At 41.7% G+C, this 20,361-nt stretch overlaps 2 protein-coding genes across 3 annotated transcripts; one reads left to right on the forward strand and one right to left on the reverse strand.

Moving 5' to 3' along the window:
- The first annotated feature begins 1,629 nt into the window (after positions 1–1,629).
- ficd (FIC domain protein adenylyltransferase) lies at positions 1,630–4,449 on the forward strand. The gene is made up of 2 exons (XM_079686203.1): positions 1,630–2,275; positions 2,915–4,449. Exons 1-2 carry the CDS (start codon positions 2,005–2,007, stop codon positions 3,994–3,996), a joined length of 1,353 nt encoding a protein of 450 aa, XP_079542329.1. The 5' UTR covers positions 1,630–2,004; the 3' UTR covers positions 3,997–4,449.
- Positions 4,450–5,106: 657 nt separating this feature from the next.
- On the reverse strand, positions 5,107–18,747 carry sart3 (spliceosome associated factor 3, U4/U6 recycling protein). Of its 2 annotated transcripts, XM_079686182.1 has the most exons (19): positions 18,479–18,708; positions 16,955–17,081; positions 16,765–16,869; positions 16,488–16,672; positions 15,845–15,950; positions 14,526–14,650; positions 14,269–14,424; positions 9,595–9,733; positions 9,356–9,463; positions 9,187–9,264; positions 9,042–9,100; positions 8,656–8,765; positions 8,421–8,533; positions 8,252–8,328; positions 7,993–8,164; positions 7,260–7,687; positions 6,915–7,067; positions 6,583–6,764; positions 5,107–6,501 (listed from the first exon to the last, which is right to left on the reverse strand). In XM_079686182.1, exons 1-19 carry the CDS (start codon positions 18,689–18,691, stop codon positions 6,321–6,323), a joined length of 2,817 nt encoding a protein of 938 aa, XP_079542308.1. In that variant the 5' UTR covers positions 18,692–18,708; the 3' UTR covers positions 5,107–6,320. The 2 variants fall into 2 exon arrangements, with proteins under 2 accessions (XP_079542308.1, XP_079542307.1); XM_079686181.1 differs by lacking the exons at positions 5,107–6,501; positions 6,583–6,764; positions 6,915–7,067; ... (7 more) ...; positions 9,356–9,463; positions 9,595–9,733 and adding exons at positions 10,895–12,839; positions 13,068–13,237 and having other exon boundaries at positions 18,479–18,747.
- Positions 18,748–20,361: the final 1,614 nt, after the last annotated feature.

The following is a 20,361-nucleotide window of genomic DNA, read 5'->3' on the forward strand; positions in this document are numbered from 1 at the left end:
CGGGCTGTTCCAGTTGGTGGAAGAGTCCCCAAAGGCAACTTCACTATAAATAGATGAAGCATAAAAGTATAAAAGCTTCTAATAAAAAACATTTAAGATAACAAACTGAATACTGATGGAATGAAGGACAACTATAAATAGAGTTTAAAGGTTATAGTATGCTAATAGACAAGTTGAGGCTGAGGGGGAAGATATTAACCATCCAAAATATAGATTCAGTTTCATTGCATTAACAGATTGGAAAGCATAAGAAGAAATCTTAGAGCGCTAGTGCAGTCTCAATAGGATATGCTCAGACTGATGTTTGTATAACAGAGCAATGCTGCCCTCTTCTGTTTGTTAGTACATTTACATTCAAAGGAAATGCAGAGCATAAGTGATACATTGGGGGCTTTTGTGGTTGGAAAGGCATAATCAGAAAAAACAAAATTGGGGGGTTAAAGTACACACGTCAGAAGAGCTATAGATGTGCCAAATTAATTGTGCCTACTATTCGACCAACCAACATGGGGCCACCTATTCTGTAGTCATCATAAACGCTATCTGTATTTATATGTACTGTTTGTACATATACATTTACATTTTTGTTATTTGCATGTAGTTGTTTTGTAAAATATTCATATAAAATAGACTCCTTCAACATGTTATAAGAATGATGCATTGATTTGGAGTCCCTTGGCCCAATGAATTGGAAGATATTTTCAAAAACAAAACCTTTCTATAGAAAAAAAAGCTTAATTCAAATTAAATAATCATATAAAAGGAGAAAAAAATACTTATTATATCTGTTGGGGAATATTTTCCAAGGCCCATAACTTTGACCCAGTTTATCAATTCTGTCCTGACTGAGCACAGGCACCTGTAACCTTGGGTGCTGTGCTCTCAGTGTTTTGTCTCCCTGTTCCTGCCTGTTGGCGTCAGATGATGGAAGTGTTATGGTTTTATCTTGTTATGCACAATGTTGATTCTTCTCTCAGAACCAGCTAAATACATGGGTCTGGGGTAGAGATCTTCAGAATGTGTTTGGCAACTCGTGGCACAGCGGATGTCTTGTGAATTCTCCGGCCGAAGTTCCAAATAAACCATTAGTGTTCCTGCTCAACTCGTGTCTCTCTGAGTCCTGTCTCCGTTGCTTCAGAAGTTTCCATCATAATAAGCTTACATATTGAAAAATATATATATTGATAGAAAATAGAAAACAAAATATGTTTTAGTGAGTTACTTGGTCAAATGACAAGGAAACTATTGAGGAAAAAAACACATTTCAAAAAATAAATCTGAATGTTCAACAAGTCAACTCGTTAGGTGTAGGCCTATATATTACTAATTAATAATTGTATACAAACAGAAATAAATACGGTAGGCGAATTAACATAAAAAACGTTTAAATAGAAGTTTCTTAATTGAATTGCAAACGTGAAACACAATAAATATCTATCTTGACTATTCCTGTTTTACCTTTTCAAAAGGAGGAATGTTTTTGCATGCTTTTAATTTGCTGCTCTTGCACACTGCGTGGCCGGAAAAAAATGTAACCAATCAGAATCTGTTACGAACCGTTTGGTGTGCTGCGTTTTCAGCCAATCAGCACCGTCCTTCAATAAACTTCTGGCCAATGATATTGCGGGATGTTAACATGTTCGGAGCGAACCAGGAAGTCGATGATGTGTATTATTGGTATTTTGTGAACACAACGTACAAACTGTACTGACGCTGACAATAGGTTAATGGCCGTTTATTCGTGAATAAAGTCGTTGTTTTTAGTTTCAGCTTCGAGTTAAATAGTAGCGACAGAGAGCTAAGTTAACTTAACTAACGATACCTTACTTTCAAGCTTTAAAAGTTTGGTAACAGTTTGGTATATCCTCTGTAGTGTCGGTAGTTTCCAGCTGTCATGGGGACCGCTTTTACCTCCTGTCAGTCTGTTTTCTGCTCTCCTAGCCGGGGTTGATCTTCATGGGGAACCGTATCACTGGAGGATGGAAGGTTTAACCGGGGACCATCATGGCTGCTGTGACGGTGTGTCGTTACACCGGCGGGCGGCTCCTTGGAGGATGGTGCCCGCTGCTGTGTGTGCTCCTCGGGTCTCTGGTGGTGGTCTTGATGCCCCTGGTGCGGAAGGAGGATCAGTGCTGTTCCGCGCTGAGGGGCCTCTCTCTGCTCCGCTGCCGGATGGGGGGCGGCTCTCAGCGGCCTGCAGCGGTGCAGACCACCAGCCTCACGGTCCCCTTCACGGCCCTGGACGTGCTGCCACTCAGGTCCAAGCCGAGCAATGGTACGAACAAGAACAGGTGTATTTATTAACTTAATGTATATCTGTGGTGTAAAGTAACTACGTACATTTACTTAAGTACTGTACTTTTGTAAGTACAACGTTGAGGTACTTGTACTTTACTTGAGTATTTCCATTTTATGATACTTTGTACTTCTACTCCTCTACATTTCAGCGGTAAATATTTTACTTTTACTCCAATACATTTATGTAGTACCTTTTAGTTACTTTGCAGATATAGATTAATGATAAACAATAGAATCAACGCTTAAAAAAGACTGTATAGATACACCTGGATTCAATTCCCAATTATTTGAAATTAGCTCCACCTTTACCAGCTTGATACATATATCAATAATTATAACCTACACATATATTATATATATGATTCTGAAAGGGGCCAATCTGCATAATGAGTACTTTTACTTTTGGTACTTGGTGAGTTTACTTTGGTGCTAATACTTTTGTACTTTTACTTTAGTAACATTTTTTAAAACGGGAGTATTCCTACTTTCTGTTACTTATATTTTTATTAAGTACAGGATCTGAGTGCTTCTTCCACCTCTGATGAATAGACTGTATTATTATCTCCAACTGTTTCACATTTGCTGGAGTTGACCGTCTGTAATGTTGTGTTTGCAGAAATGAAGCTTGAGGCCAAGGCGGCGCTGCAGCTGGCTCTGGAGATGAGAAAACTTGGGAAGCGCGAGAAGGCTCATAAACTGCTGGTGCATGCACTCGGCATGAATCCAGACTTTGTGGATGCCCTGACGGAGCTGGGGACCATCCTGGAAGAGGAGAAGGACGTGGTCCAGGCAGACCATCTCTACACCAAGGCCTTGGCCATCTCCCCGTGTAATGAGAGAGCTTTAGTGAGCCGGGACCGGACTTCTCCCCTGGTGGAAGAGATTGACCAGCGTTACTTTGGCATCATTGACAGTAAAGTGCGCCGGCTTATGTCCATTCCTAAAGGCAACTCTGCCCTCCGCAGGGTGATGGAGGAGACCTACTACCACCACATTTACCACACGGTGGCCATTGAAGGCAGCACGCTCACTCTGTCTGAGATCCGTCACATCCTCGAGACGCGTTACGCCGTCGCTGGGAAGAGCTTACAGGAGCAGAACGAGGCCATCGGGGTGGACGCAGCCATGAAGTACATCAACACCTCGCTGCTGTCCAGAGCAGGAACCATGGACGTCAGTGACATCCTGGGGATCCACCGCCGGGTGCTGGGCTACGTGGACCCTGTGGAGGGAGGGAGGCTGCGCACCAACCAGGTATTTGTGGGCCATCACATCCCCCCCCACCCTCGGGACCTGCAGAGACACATGCAGGAGCTGGTTCAGTGGCTCAACTCCGAGGACGCCCTGCAGATGCACCCTGTGGAGTACGCAGCTCTCGCCCACTACAAACTGGTCTATGTGCACCCATTTGTCGACGGCAACGGACGCACGTCACGACTGCTCATGAACCTCGTGCTCATGCAAGCGCGATACCCACCAGTCACTATCCGCAAAGAACAAAGGGCAGAGTATTATGCAGCTCTAGACACGGCTAATGAGGGAGATGTACGACCCTTCATTCGCTTTATAGCCAAATGTACAGAGATGACGTTGGACACATTGTTGATTTCTACAACGGAGCATGCTGTGGGGCTGCCGGGGGCCAGCGAGGACCAGGCCTGTCCCGACTGCCAACAGACCATTCCCATTCACAACTAGATACACAGGGAAGGGGAGTCTAAAAGCTCTTTAATTACAACCCTACCATGTGTTCAATTGCCTTATGGCCATATTCTACCTTATCCTCTATAATCAAGTTTAGGTTTTAAGGTAATGAATTCATCCACAGGGTGTTGAATTGAAAATGTGCTGTTACGGTTTGTTTTGTCATTGAAAATAAACCTTTTCCCCACTTTTTGCTAGTAACCATATTCCCTTGGTGTTAATGAATTTCAGAGATCTTTAAAATACAATCTACATTTGACCAGACGAAAGAAACATTTTCTTATCATGACATCTGACTTGGTATGCTTTAAGAGCAAATGTGTAGAGTGGGTGTGAACATTTGTTATTGATCTATCTCTCGGATAGGAAATATGAAGTGTCATAACACTGTAAGCACTTGTGTTTCTGATTATTTATTTTAAAATAAACGTGTTCTATTCACTTGTATCATGTCTCTAGGTTATGAATTGTTTTAGACTGAACAAAGCTGTGGCTGTCACACTGGCATCAAAGATGATTGACATGACTTTATTAAAACCAGTTTTAAAACATGATTATTTTCCTTTTTTAAACAGGACCCAAAAATACAAGGGGTAAAATGGTAAATAAATACTTTGAACACAAAAACACCATCTATTCTTAGCCTTTATAGCAACTTCAAAACATTTACTACATAAATTATACAAAACACAGATTAACCTTTTAGTATTAGACAGAAAATAGGTGACGAGACGTATTTCTATTTTTTAGATCAGGCCACTGTGGTGAGAGCAATACATATAGCTTGTATTCCATTTGTTTTGAAAATGTATTTATACTTTATAAACTAACCGGTTAACCTTTTTTTTTAAATGATCATACAGAACATTATGAAAACAAACTTGAGTAATGGTCGGCTCATAACCTCAGAAGACAGAAGAGGAAAAACTGCATAGGTTCTCCTTTCATTTTGAAGGAGCCGCAGACCTGAAGTGTGATGAAGACTTCAATGATTACAAAGTAAACCACGTCACATTAATAAAACTGAACTTAGGTTTTAGTTCCACATATACTTTCTAGCATGTATGCTCATCTAACACCCAAAATGAATGAATGTTTCTTAAATTATAAACCATTTCAGGTAACATTTTTTATTAAATAGTCGATTAATTATTGTCAGCTTGAACAAAAACTATGAAAAATGGCCATCAGTTATCTAGAGCCTAAGATTAAGTCATATTCCTGTCAAAAGTCCAACGTCAAGATACAGTTTATTTACCTAAATGTAAGAAAAATAACAATTTGAACAGCTGAGATACTGAAAATAAACTACAAATCTACATTTTACTTGAAACAATCCATTTTTAAAATACAATATATGTAGATCCACTCATCTTTGCAAATAAAGACTGCAGCCATCGAAAGAGCCACGTAGAAATGTTTCTTATCCGTCGCTCACATGCGAGTGTCGCAAGGTGAGGGTATTATGGGTAGTTTCCAACACAATATAGGTGATTTGATGATGGAGGTTTTCACCCTGAACAGACAGGTGATATTAACAGTGATGTATAAAAGCAGAGAACGTGTACTTAGAGCAGTCCAGTCAATGGTTTGACGTGATGACAGGGAAGTTTATTCTAATATGCCCTCAGGCTGATTTAAAGCCAAATAACTAGTATTGTAATGACCCTGTAAACTCTATAGCATCCTAATACTGATGGTTAATAGCAGATGGTAACTCACAGATGGTATTATGAAAATAAGCTGTACGATAGTCATACAAAGTAATTGCTAGCCTTGTTAACTTTGTCTTCAGAGAAAAAGAAGTTTCCTGAAAACATCTGGAGAATATCTTTTCATTATTGTAGTACATCCATCTTCTGTACACACACACACCCACACACACACACACACCACAGCTGAACTTTTGCATCTCACTTTTTTAAAACAACATTAACTAGTTTATCTGTTACGACTATTTAAAAAAGATACTCCGCTGTTTGCTTCTCTTATTTTGTTTCACAATTCACAACAAAAGAAGACACTTTGCAACACGAGGCGTACCATTTTAGATACAATATATTTACACACAAATATTATACACTTTCTTTTTATAAAATACCCAGCCATCTAGCTTCAAACAAGCAAAATGAAAACAATCTGTCACACTGGTGAAGTCTTTCCGACGGAGGGCAGGAGGTTGGCCACCTGACAGGACTGAGGTTAAAGGGAAGCCAGCTAACCAAATACAGAAAACTCTCAAAGACGTATTTGTAAGGACACAAGATGGCTTTCGGTCCGAAGGCAGTCATATTTCTCTCCTCCTCCTCCTCTTCCTCTCACTTGCTGAGAAGCATCCTGGCAAAGTCTGAGTTTGACAAAGGTTTCGTCTCTCCGGCTGCGCTGCTTTCTCCCGACGCCTCCGCATCTACGGTTCCGTTCTTTACTTTGCTCACAGGCTCACTCTGCCGGTGCAGGGATCGAGGGATCAACGACAGCTGCGTGCGCCCTCTGCCTCTCCTTTGGAAACATACAAAACCTAGTTAGTACAGGTACGGATAATACAGAGGCAAGACTTTCAGAAAATATCCGTTCGCTTACCCTCCAAAGACCTGCCGAGGCATTAAGTCCGTTCTGTCGAAACCGGGTTTATCCATCATATTTCTCCGCGGGGGGTTACTTATCGCAACACAGATTTTGTTTTCCCCGATGTCCATGCCGTCCATTTTCAGAACGGCCTGAGACGCCTGGGTGTCGTCGGCAAACTCAACATACGCCAGACCCTGCAGAGACACACAGCGAGAGACTGTTAATACACCGACAGCAGCTGCCTCTGCTCCATGACTCTGTTCAGCATCGTGTGGTCAGAGGGGCTAATCATTAGCTAAACCAGGAGGACTATATTAAAAGGTCAGGACACTGTTCTGTCTCACCTTGGGTTTTCCAGAGCGATACGTGACCAGGCGAAGGTCTTTGACGGTGCCGTGACTTTTGCAGATTTCCTCCAGTTGCTCTTTAGTGCACGAGAACGGCAGCCCGGAGATGAAGAGTTTTTGCCTCTCCATGGTCGTGTTGTATTTAAAGATCTACGGGGACATTATTGTGGTTACTTGTACGGCTCATTATAAGGGTTTCTACAGGGTTTACGGACAAAAAACATTTATTTTGATACCACAGAAACACATTTAAGATATATATTTTTCTTCAGAAGTTTAGACTTTCAAGACCTGCAGAAAAAACCCAGACATGTCTATATTTTGAAACATGTTCACATTTACCTTAAAGTCGGGATTCTCTTTTTTGTCCACACAGGGAGACACAAACATGGGCCTGCCTTCCACTTCCCGTCGGTCCAGCTTCAGGGCTTCAGCGACAGACACTGCGGATTCAAACTGCACATAGCCGTAGCCTTTGAAGGTGCCTTTGGTCGCGAAGACGGGGCGAACCTGTGCGATGGGACCGCAGCTCTCAAACTGCGCCCGCAGCTTGGCTTCTGGCTCCTCCAGGGTGTACGCCAGGTTGCTGATGAAGACACTACAGTCATCGTTACGCAGCTCTGGCTTCTCATCGTTCTGACTCTGGGCGGCGGACCCCTGCTGGGCTCTTTTGTTGCCGGGCTTATAGCCGGGTGGGGGGTTCCTCCCCGCCTCAGTCTCCATGTTCTCCTCTGTGGCGCCGTCCCTAGTTCCTCTACGTCTTTTAGGAGCTAGTTCCGTCACAAAGGGAAAGAACAATTAATAATAAACCAAGAGTTCCTTTATATTCCTAAACATCAAATTGAAGTGTTTTTTTCAAAGACGATCCCATCCCCTCACAGAACACGGCTCGAAAAAGATCAGGGTGATTACACTGAATTTCTTTTAAATGTGAACTAGCAGGATTTCTCTCCCGCTTCCACAAAATACATAAATATTTCACACATTTCAAATCACTAGGATTATTTTTAAGCATAGTTTACTATAAAACTCAACGTTTTCAAGATCATTTGATTTACTTTATAAGATTATTTACCCGAGTCATTGTTCCAGTCGTTATGGTGATCATCCTGCGTTGCTTTCCTCTTCAACACAGCTCCTGGTCCCTTCTGACCCTTCTTCTGACCCTTCTTGTCTGCCTTGTTCTTCTGCCGCTGATCCCCTCGGTCCTCCTCTTGGCGGGCGTGGTTAGCTTCCTTCACAGCAGCCTAACAGGTGTGCAGAACGAGGTTACATTAGCTAAAAGGCAGCTCAACATTTCACCTGGTATGTGCAGAGCTGATAGGTGCTCTTACCTTCGCTCGTTGCTCATTGACTCGGTTCAGCCGGGTCTCGGTCTTCAGCACCGCCACGTCCCAGTCCTCCAGAGAACCTGTAGATGAGGTCACGAAACACAGACATGCTGTAATCTATGAGAAACGTCTTTGTTTTAATGTTGTGTTGGATTTTTATATCTGGACTCACCTTCCACCCTCTCGAATGTGAGCAGGACTTCACAGACGTGCTCAGGGTAATCTGAGGTGCATTGAACTGCTCTGTGGAGAGCCTTCCGACAGTGAGCGTTGTCTCCATAAGACCTAAGGATAAAGAAGGGAAGAAATGAATAAAAAATAACATCAGGGACACCAAATACAAGTTGTGGCTCAAAACGCATCAGCACTTCATTTCCTGTTTGTCATGTTTGACTTGTTTTACATACCTTTCAAGGTTATAGTACTCCAGCCACATGTTGGCATATTTTGCATTCCCTTTTGACAAGATGCTGTCCCACAGCTCTCTGGCCTTTTGGATGTTTTTGCAGTGGAGGGCCTGGTGAGGAGAAGAAAACATTAAGAGGTGTTCATTTGTGCACATAGTTTCCATATTACACGTGACAGTGAGGTTGTATAACTCAAAATACACAAACATGACCTTGTGTGAATAATACTGTGGCATTTTTAAAAAGTAAGTTGCTGTTTAAAATCAGATCTTATGGTAAATTAAGCACATCTTAGTAGCTTTAGACACTTGAGCTATTACCGGGTTTAAAAATTAGACAGGCTCATTGTAACTATAGTAAATGGTTGTCATAGTAACACTTCTTACCTCGATCCTTGCCCAGATCTGCATTATGATACAAGAAGCATCTCCACTTTCACCAAATCCTACAGGGAAACAAGACAATGAATGATTTGAAAGGCAAAAACGAAAATACCAGAAGTAAACCTCAGTCCGGCGGAAATCCACCTACTTTCTTCAACATCTTGCTTCATGTATTCCAGAGACCGGGCGAAAGATCCTCGCAGCTCCTCCAACTCTTTACTTGATTCTGCAAAATCACAAGTAACACCGTTAGCAAGGAAACAAGAAGGAAAGTCAATAGTTTCCAAGAACAAAGACACATTCAGTACCGCTCTCACCTTTGCTGAAATCAACACGTCTCCTCAGGTAGTCGAGGAATGCCTGCCAAATTTCCACATAATCCGTCGCTTGAATAAAACCTGCTATCAGCGCCTTTTCAAAAACATCTGTGTGGAAGATAAAGACATGGGCAGCAGGTTCAGCGTTACAGGAACAAAGCTCTGGGATTTTGGTCACACATGAAACACAGCAGCATGAAACACAGCAGCATGAAAACAGCGAGGCAGAAAGTGTTTACCTGAGACGGTGGCGTGGTCAGCGTCATACCGCTCCAGAGCCAGGAGGTAGCTCTTCCACAGACCCATCGTCCACGGGCAGTTCCTCACCGCTCGCTCATGTGAGGAGAGAACCAGGTCTTTAAACTTCAGCTGACGGTCCTGAGGGAACAAATAACTAAATGGTTAAAATAATCGAAAACAAGCTAGAGATTTTATTTTAAAGATTTAAAGAGTTGACTTTATTCGTAACCACATTTCTTCCCAGAATTAATGAGTATATCTTCACAACTAAAAGGGGTGTATGAATAATCTTGTTATCAAAGCAATTGGCGCGTTCACACCACAGTACTTTTCCCATTTTAGTTCCGATATAGTTCAGAAATGTAGCGTTCAAACCAAAAAAAATCCGGAACTAAAATTAGTTCATGAGAACCTTTCCACCTCCCTTTCCGTCCCTGCTAGAGAGCAGGGACTTTCGTGGGAGAAAAGGGTTCCTATTTCTGATTGGCTGGGCGGAATGCAAACCACGCCCCGTAAAACTCCCAAAAAGTTTTGTGAAGCCGCCATTTTATTATCCTCGTATTAGCATTATTAGCATTAGCCCAGCGCACAAACGCAGAGAGACTAATTTATGGCAACACAAAAGAAAACATGGGAGCGGTGGAGATGAGGAGGTGTCGGCGTTCTGGCGATTTACTCTGAAGGCTCCAGTAGAAGCTGCTGGGAGTCACAGCAGCTTCTACTGGAGCACAGAAAGGAGCTGTGGATTGTTATTGATTAATGCATCTTAGGGTCAAAAACACTAAACTCACAACTTAAAATGAAAGCGTTTAATTTAATAAAAGAGCACAGAGGACCTTTTTTTTTTTTTTTTTAAACACTTTGAATTTCAGGGGGACAGGGCGCAGTGCCCCTCCAAGACAATGGTAGGGGAAACACTGAAGATGTTGCCGTTTCAGAGTAAATTCAGACTGAACCTAGTAATAAAAAAAAAAACTCCGCCTAAGAAAACCACATTATTTATAGGGAAAACCATCCTTGAATAATGGAAGAGTAGCCCAGATACTTTAGGGATCAGACTCACGATAGGTGCTAATTAAAGTGAAACTTTACATTTCTTAGAGAGGTTTAGCACAGGTAGGTCCAGGCGCACTCACCAAACGGTGCCATTTGACCTTTCTCAGGTACCAGACTGTAAAACTAAATTGTATTAATATATCACTATAGGTATTCATTCTATCCAAATACAACTGTTTTTGAAAATGCACCAAGACCTCTATACCTTTTCCCCCATTCAACAAAAAAAACATACACAGGAAATGAAGTTTGACTCCAACTGGAGCAGATGTATTTATACACAATATACAGAATATACAAAAAAACAAACAATTTAAAATAAATGGCAAAGAAAAGAAGAAAAAAAAATCACTTTTTTTGTAAAAAAACAACACACTGCAAAAACTTTATGCATCCTGAATGTTAGAATAGTTGGTCGTGCCACTCCTGGTAACAGTTTCTTTTTGAAGTCAAGCACAGAGGGACCTGGCACTTCATGCAGAACACAGGTGTCTTCACCCTGAAGATGCCAGAATCATGGCACTTCCTGCAGTACTTCCTCGATTGGGTCCCATCCTCCCCATAATACATGGGCATGCATGTGAGTGGTGGGGGGGATGGTGGTGCTGCAGAGCATTCAGCAAACTCCAACATTTCTGCAGCAAGCTGCTCCCTGAAAGACTTCTGGGTGTGTGGCTTGATGCTGCTGGGGTAATTCCTCATCTTGTACAGCTCCTTGTGGAGAACGAAGCTGTTCATCAATGAAATGTCCATAAAACGAAAAAAAAAAGCCTTGTACCATTTCATGTTTTTGTTGTGAACGTTGTAGTGCGCAATCAAAGCGTCGGACACATCCCTGACGCCCATGTTTTGATTGTGGTCCACTACAGCGTCAGGAATGCAAACAGTCTTAGTCTGCGACACACCAGCCTCTTTCACTTTCCGCCTGACAGTCTGTCCACTGAAGGCTTCGTGCACTGTGGAGCACATGGACACTTCACATCTGTCCATCCACTTCACGAACAGGACTTTGCCTTTCCTTATCCACCGCAAATCTCCCCTTTCAGCCTTTTTCGGTAGGTCATTCGACTCATTCTGTGGAAAACCAATTTGATTTGTTCTAATGGTCCCACAACAGCCAATGTTTTGTGTGGACAAATCCTCAAAGAGAGCAGGGCTGGTATAAAAGTTTTCCACAAAGAGTGCGTAGCCCCCACCGAGCAGAGGCAATGGCAGGAGGTCCATCACGGAGGAGTAGCCGAGTCCCTGGCCTGTGGTGAGCTTACTCTTTCCCGTTTGCACAATGAAATTCCAGGTGTATGCCGTTGAGGAATCCAACAGCACACACAGTTTGTACCCCCACCTTCTGGGCTTGTAGTGTTTCGTGCTGAGGCGGGCCTTGGATGCCACCATCCTCTCGTCTATAGAAATGTTTTGATAGGGCTGGAAATGTGTTTTGCATGCAGTGATTATGTCAGTGTACAGGGGCTTGATCTTGAAAAGTCTGTCGTACTCTTCGGTGTTCTTTTTGCGCTCGTTTTCCTCGTCTTCTTCAGGGTTGCTCATGTGCAGTGACCACAAGATGGCTTCAAAGCGTTCCCGGGACATTTTGTCAGCTGGGAATGGGAAGTCATATAGACTTTCCTTCGACCAGTAGTCTGATCTGTTGGGAATGTGGACGAGGCCTGTGAAAATGACAATGGTCAAGAAAATATAAAAATCCCTCTCAGTCAGCACTTTCCAAACATACTTATTTCCAGCCTGGAATCTCTTCAGGGCGTTTGCATTCGTGTTTTCAATGAGTGTGTGAACCACGGAAGCACTAAAAAAAAGTCTGAAAAGGGAAAAGGGAGGCCACGCTGAGGTGGTGTCAAATGTTGGGCCTGGGACCCTGGCTGGCATGAACCTCAGTGGCTCTGGTCTTTGGTCCTTCTCCTCTCCGTTGTGCCACCCGAGTTCTTCCTCAGTCATTCCAGGAGAGGAAGACTCACCTAGGCCACACGTCCTGGGTTTTGCTGATTTACATGATGCTTTGGTTTTTCTTTTGTTCTGCGTCACTTTGGGTGATTTGGAAACAGATGAGGAAGATGATGGCTGAGGAGGGGGAGCAGAAGCCCGTCGAGTGGGGTGGCGTTGCCGGGGCTGAGGGGTACGTGTTGATGGCCGTATCTTACTGGAAGCAGCCATTTTAGGCACATAATCTTCATCACTGTGAAAAAAAAACAAATTGATTAATCTACTGGCTTATACTTTTGAAAATTCAGACAGACAGTTAACACTATATGGATGTTGAGGTAAATAAACCCTGTAAGGGGAAACCAACACACCATCCAGGTTGAGTGTGTGAATTTACTAAATTCATTGCAGAATAATAAGGATAGATGAATAATATTACACCAAATAAATAAGTAATCAATAAAAAAGAGAGATTACATACCTTTCCGTTGATGAAAGTTCATAATCTGAGTCACTACTGTCCGGGTCCATCCCTGGCTGCTGGAGGTCCTCATCATCCGACGCAGAGTCAACAGGTAAATCACCTTCCCCGCTATCAGCAGCCAGAATGGTCAGTACCTTCTCCGCGGTATAACCCTTTTTCCTTAATTCCTAAATGCAAAGAAATCACTGTTCTTGTAATCTGCTGTGCGTTCCGCTGCGTTATGAGGATCGAGCTTTAGTCAGACCTTATACTTTAAGCGGGGACCTATCTCTGGAACCCATTGGTCAAATTCGGTGATTGACACCTCGTTGTAACCGTTAGAGCCAATAGAATCGAGGGGGCAGTTCATAAATCCATGTAAACATTTCCATTTGTCAGTTAAAATGCACAAACACAGCATGCTCCAAAGCAGACGCCCCAGCCTGCTCAACATTATACCCCGTCTCAGTAATCATTTCAAAGTGACGCAGAGACATTGGATTAACCCTTCAGCAACGTTTTTATGCCCTTGAACACAGCTTTTGATCACAAAACAGCAAAGGTAAGACACATTATTGTTAGACAGTTATGGCTCTGTAAAGTGAAGTTGTTTGTTGCTCTTTCCTGGCTGCTAGTTCAGTGAGTTTTACAGGGATGAGACTTATACCAATGGACTCTGTGGAATCTAAGCCTTCATATGACATGTCATTTGTGCAGATAGCACGAAGTAGAAAAATCGCTATCACCACTTATGTGCGCATGCACCGTTAGCACGTTTTCGTTAAATGCTGATTTAGACGCTTGGTGTTGGAATTTAATTTCCGTTTAGGCAATAATGGTTATTATCGGCTGTTAGCTGAGTTTCTTCCCGTTAAGTGGGTATGCCACATTAATAGGTTGTTAAATGTTAACACGCCCTGGGATTGTGTATCTTGCATAGATGCTGCGTCTGCCCCCGGTACCGGGTGCAATCGGGCTCAAGAGGTTAAGAAAGATGATTCAAATTATTATCAGCCTGATGTTTCACTGGGTTTTGTCCAATTATAGTGTTTAAAGGAGAAAAGACATAACAAAAATGACCCATGAATCTAGTCCAAGAGGAGCTGTTAGAGAAATCACTGTGTAGTTCATTAAGAGTAGGCCTGGGAGGTAATGCTATATGAACAAGTCCAAACTCTACACAGTAAGCAATACAGTCGGACAGGGAACCAATACTCACCAGATAGGTTGTGTATTTGGTCCACATGTCCGGTACCAGGCAGTTCTCAGCCAGGGCCCGCTCATAGATGATCTGAATCCGTGCCGGGTCGCCCTCCTTTAGTTCAAAGTCGAGGAAGGCCTGATACTCCGCCATCTTAGGAGGTTCTGCTAATATCTGGGAAAAGACAACAGACGTTAGGCATTGCATCACAATATTCAAACACTTAAAAAGGAGGAGAAGTGTAAGGGTCAAAATGTTCAATTCAAGTCAGTTACCAGTGCTTCTTCCAAAGGTTTGCACTTGGCCAACTGCTGCAAAGCCTTTCTGTACTGAATCATGACCGTCTCAGCCACCTCCTGTTCAGACCACTCCTCGTACTCGGCAAAGGTGGCTTCCATGTCTGCAAAGCAACAATTTTTGCCAACATTTATAGACACTTTTTAACATTAACAACTAGGGATGGGTACCAAGAACCGGTACTAAGTCAATACCGGTACCTGATTGGACGGTATCGGTATACCGTTAAGCCGCTGGACAAACGGTGCTGCTATCGGTATATCTGTTACGTCTACTTCCTTAGTTTAACTTTAAACCATTCTGGTTGGTTGGGAACCCTCATCCCGTGTGATGTATCCAGTTTGAGACCCCTCTGATTGGCCACTGTAAATGCCACTCCTCATCTCTCTCAACAGCGCTCTTATTATTGTTGTGAGACTCCCGCAGGCATGGCGGACAGAGCGAAGCGATCCAAGGTCTGGGTGCACTTTAAAAAAATGTATTGGCGATAGTGCAAGGTGCAATCTATGTACTCAATTAGTTGCTTGTAAAGGGGGTAACACATGCAACTTAATGAAGCATTTGCAACCGAGACACTCATTGAATCTAAAACGGTGCAGAGATACTGCTAGTGCTAATAGTGCTAGCGGGCTTCAGCCGCGCCGTGTGTAAATGTGACCTGAGCGAAGGCTCGCAGGCAGGTTAGCTGCTGTGCACGGGTAATATGTTTTGTTTACCTGGGTGCAGTCTTGCAAGCACATCGCCTTGTCTTTTTTTAGTTTATTAACACCAAATTATTGAAAAGTATCGATAAGAGTATCGAAAAATACCGATACCGATAAGCAGTACCGATAAAATCCTAACGATACCCATCCCTATTAACAACAATGATACATACACTACATACAGAATTAGCTGATTGTAAAAGGGTGACATTGAGACGTGTAACCTTTAGTGTGCAGCGGGAACGTGTCAATTTGCAATTGCTTATATAAGACCACATAACGGCAGGGAGAAATATGAGATGTTCAGACAAGAAAGGGTTTAACATATTACAGGAAATGCATCTGATGTCTATTCGGCTGGTACAGTAAATGAAAAACAATATTAGACCATCCGGTATCTTTGCCCACTCCTGAAACTAACTGACTCAGTATGCTTTTTTCATAATGCGTACAGCATTTCAAAAAGACACATCACCACCGTGCCAGCCATAAATCATCATGCAACGGAATTTTGTCATTTCCACTCACTCAGCTCTTTGACAACCCTTACAACAGAAATCCAGCTTTTTGGACCAAACAGGCTTCATGCTTACCCATTAAAGGGACGGCCAGCTGGCGGCGAAACAGTGTGTGGATTCGCTCGAGCTGAACATTCAGACGCCCTTGCTCCTCGCAGCTGGGAACCCTGCCAGGGGGAGGCTGGAGGAAAAAAGGCAGAGAAGATGGCGTCACAATTTAGGAAGTTATTTAGTCTAAACTGTATCAATTAAATTATTCGTATTTATTCTGAGTTAAGTGAAGGATTATATTTCAACAGTATGCTTCAACACAATAATAAACTGACCGATACGGATTGATAATGAAATACAGTGCGTTAAATCAAATCTGACGGATACTACACTAAAATGAGAGCGCTGTTGTTAAAAGACAGAGCGTTTCTACGTGAATTCACTGAAATGGGTGAAAAACCTTCCCCATCAATCTGCATAATACAAATGTTGAGCATCTTGAGCAAGGCTTAACGAGTATGATGCTTGATACAGACTGTAACAATGTGCCCATGAATAGAAGCTAGTAAAGTCTATTTCAATAGCAACCCATATTTACCAACAGTCCAGTTTGTGCCAGAGTGTAAATAAAATGTACATGATTGAAATTAAAACTCTAGCATGTGTATGTGTTCAAAAAGCAATCAAGGATATAGAATAAGACCATCTTAGTGGTGGAAACACAAACCTGTACTGTGGACAGGATGACGTTCTCAAACTCTCTGTATGCCTCCCACACCGCCTGTCCCTTCGTCATGTGAAGCCCCACCGCCATCACAGCTCTCTCAAAGATGGATCTCACCTTCTCCATCCCACCTGGCAAGCCCATGCCACCAATTGAATACTGAGCAAATTCGAGCCAGATATCTGGACCTGGGTATAATAAATACATGGGATTAAACATAAGATCATGAAATAACTGACTGTCAAATCAAAGGCTGTTACCAATGGTGGGGGTCACTCACAGATATAGTCTGTCACCGCTTTCTCAAAGAGTTCATATACTTTCTCCCGGTTTGGCTCTTCCTCAGTCAGACGGATCTCATCCTTGAGCCACTCCAGCCAAATCTCTGCAGGTTTTAAGGAAATGTAGTTTCAGTTGCAAATAATGATTAGAGCGGCTGACAATTAGTACTCGATGAGACATGCACCGACCTTCAGTGAGTGGGAAGAGCTCACTCATCTTCTGCCTTGCTTTTCGCAGACGGGGAAGTTCCCCCTCCTGCTTCAGTAGCTTGATGAGATCCACGTGGCAGTTGTAGTCGAAAGCGTTGATAGACAACTGAAGAATCAAACAAAGAATAAATAAGTTAAGACCTTGAATAATTAAACATATCATAATTTACTTGTGCTTCTTTGTGATATAGCACCACAGCCAGAGAACATTCATATCTTAATTATGGATTAAATGATGGCATTTGTGTTAGCAATCTCAAATATTGCACACATAAAATGTATACTTTACCATACTGATTTTGCTAGTCTATTATTTATAACTGGCTAACACTAATGCATGTAATAAATTCTAACATGATTTTAGAATTAAAATGTCATCATCATTAAGGCTGTATTTGCCATTATCCCCAGCACTATCAGGTGCAGTATAGCACTATTCAATTCAGCCCCAAAATTAACATGAAGTTGACTCCTAAATACAATTATTACAAAAACAATATATATTATTGTTAGGAAATATCAATCGTCACCAGCTTGAGCTTCAATATCCGGATACATGTATTTATTATCCTTGCAAGAAGAAGAGCATTTGGTACAACTAGTGTCCTTGACATGCTCATATATAGAGAGGGAGTTACACAGTCACAAGATGGAAGAATACCGGTTCAAAGCAGTATACAATGTTTAGTTTGGATTAGCTCAAACCCACGTCAGAAATGATCATGCTTGTCATATGTCTATCTCCATAGAGGCTGAATCAGCATGTTAATCGTTGTAACGTAGCCATCATATACCTAAAACAGTCCTGATGCTCTTCTAGGTAATCATACATCCGGTTACGTACACAGCTACGTAGGGCCTTTTTTATCATGTGCTACTCTGATATTAGAAGAGAACATTCAGTATTTTCCCAACAATAATAAAAACCTAATGGGTGGGGATCTGTAGAATTACATTAACGCAGTAAAACAAATTTAAGCTGCATGTACATCATTAACATGCATAATTCTGCAGTAACTTTATAAACCTGCTCTCTGCTGATAAAGCGGAAGAACAGGACATACAAAGTTTACTGTATCCTTGCAAAATACACAATTATGAATTCTGTAAAAAGTTGCTATCGGTACATCAGATTATTTCTCTATGCGTCTCTCCAAGTAAAGTTATAGTTTATATGTAGTTTGTTTGTGCCGCTACTTTAGGATGTGCACCTCCTGAAAACTGTAAAGCCCCACTGAAATAAGACATTAAAAAAGGCGCGTATAACACGTGACCATTAGCATCACAGATTAGCAGGTAAGCTAACTAATCACGACAGCTATTTGAATGACGACGTATCATAAATAACATTGAATTGTTTTGGATAACAGACACAGTTTACTTTCTATTAAGCCAAAGCAGTACAGGGCAGCTCATAGTTTTAAATCTGCTTGTGAGTTGACTGTGTTTACCATTCATTCTCATTAGCTCCTCTGTCCCTGAACGCATCTTGTTGTTAATTACCTGCTCCTCCAAGCGTTGGATCTCGGCTTCATTTTCTTTCTCATCATCCGAAGAATCGTCCTCTTCCTCGTCTGAATTTTCCCCTCGCATGCGGTTTTCCTCGTCTGATTCCATCTCTCTCTCCTCCATTCCTTCTTCTTCCTCCTCCATATCGTGCAACTGCGTTTGCTCTGCGCTGCTCGACGCTGCCATGTTGGAAAGTACTCTCTGCATGGAAACAGAAAAGTATCGCGAGAGTTGGAGCTTGAACCAAAACCCCAGGAAGTGAGCCTGAGTGAAAGGCGATGTCCCTCCTCTTCCGGTGTCGGAAAAATTATGGATTGAAGTCAATGGCAAGAGAAAGATTATCTTTCGATCCCGTTTGAATTGTGCCACGAATTATACATATGATGTTTGTCAATTTAAAAGATAATTTTGCAAGTCAAAAAAATTAAAATGTGTCGTAAAACTGTGAAGTAACACATTTTTTGTGTAAAACCGCTCAATTAACAACATCTCTGATCTCGCACAACAACATACGTCACCAAGATGGCCGTCACTACTGTCTTGCCAAAAAAGGGATTGTCTACCCTCACTATCACCACAATGAAACACGTCCAGAAGAATGTCATGCAAAGCTGCCTGCCTTCCTTTGATTCTCCCTGAACGGCCACATATTTTTAATGTTCAATGTCAATTATTTGTGCAGATAGCATGAAGTAGAAAAGATCGCCGATGCTAATGTAGCGTAAGCGTTAGCATTTCTCCACCGGGGGTATCCGGGCTTAAAATTATAGAATGATCACACCGGTGTAACAGTACTCTTCAAATGGTTCACGAAATATGACTACTACTCTTACTGTTTAACATTTTGGGTTACTTAATGTTACTTCATCTTACGGCTAATAAAAATGACAAGGCTAAGGCTGTAATGCTAACTAACGTGCTTGCTACTAGCTAGGTAGCTAACTTGATCCAGCCACTCCTGGTCCTTTCATCTGACGGGAAGCGAAAGAACGAGCAAGACGCACACATGCATTTTAAGTTATCTTATTTTAGCTATCTCTTATACTTTGTCGAGGAAAACAATTATGACATCAGTTATGACATCACTTACGCGACTCTGGGATTTGTAGTCTTTCTATTTGCATATTTTTCATAGTCTTATATTTCAACAGTTTTACAACAAACTGTGACTTTTTTGACATGGAAATGATGTTTAAAGATTGACAAACATCTTCAAACGGGATCGAAAGATAAGCTTTCTCTCCCCATTGACTTCAATACATAGTTTTTCAGAAATAAGGTCCCATGGGTCGGAAGTAGATAGGCGGGACTTCGCCTCATTTTCGTAAAGTGGTTGTGATCAAAAGGTGTTTTTATTCAAGAACATAAATGAACATCATATATTTTAAATACAAAAACATTCACATCAGGGGTAGTCATATACAGTTATCAAAATAAAAAGAAAGTACAGTTTCATATTTCAGATTAAATATTTCTTAAATTACCAATTAGTTTCTATTAATAATGCTGTACTATATTATTTTCATTCTAGGTAAAACATGTATTAATGTCCTCTCTATATATGAATAAAACATTTACCTAAATATAGAACTAACTGTTAACTTGTAATATATACTCTACTCTCGATATATACCCTTCATAATTGATATATATTCACTGTTTTGCGTATTTTGTTTCTACTGCTGTTATATCAATCTTTATTGTTTTTATTTAATTGTATTTACCTCTAATTCATGTCCAATGTCTTATCCAAGCTGCTTTGACACAAATAATTCCCAAATTGGGATCAATAAAATATATGTTATCTTGCCATTATTGCACACTAAATGTAAATATTATCCCACATTTAAATTGTGTTAGCTGTAATTCAGCCTTTC

The sequence above is a fragment of the Notothenia rossii genome (genome assembly GCF_949606895.1).
Source record: "Notothenia rossii genome assembly, chromosome: 6".
NCBI lineage: Eukaryota > Metazoa > Chordata > Actinopteri > Perciformes > Nototheniidae > Notothenia > Notothenia rossii.

Excerpts from the sequence above, each read along its gene's own strand:
- ficd (XM_079686203.1), top strand. The coding sequence starts at position 2,005 with ATGGCTGCTGTGACGGTGTGTCGTTACACCGGCGGGCGGCTCCTTGGA. Across the intron at positions 2,276-2,914 it reads CAGGTCCAAGCCGAGCAATG|AAATGAAGCTTGAGGCCAAG; the intron begins GTACGAACAAGA and ends TTGTGTTTGCAG.
- sart3 (XM_079686181.1), bottom strand. The coding sequence starts at position 18,691 with ATGCAGAGAGTACTTTCCAACATGGCAGCGTCGAGCAGCGCAGAGCAA. Across the intron at positions 16,870-16,954 it reads GCTCTTCCCACTCACTGAAG|AGATTTGGCTGGAGTGGCTC; the intron begins GTCGGTGCATGT and ends TAAAACCTGCAG. Across the intron at positions 15,951-16,487 it reads TCATCCTGTCCACAGTACAG|CCTCCCCCTGGCAGGGTTCC; the intron begins GTTTGTGTTTCC and ends TTTTTCCTCCAG.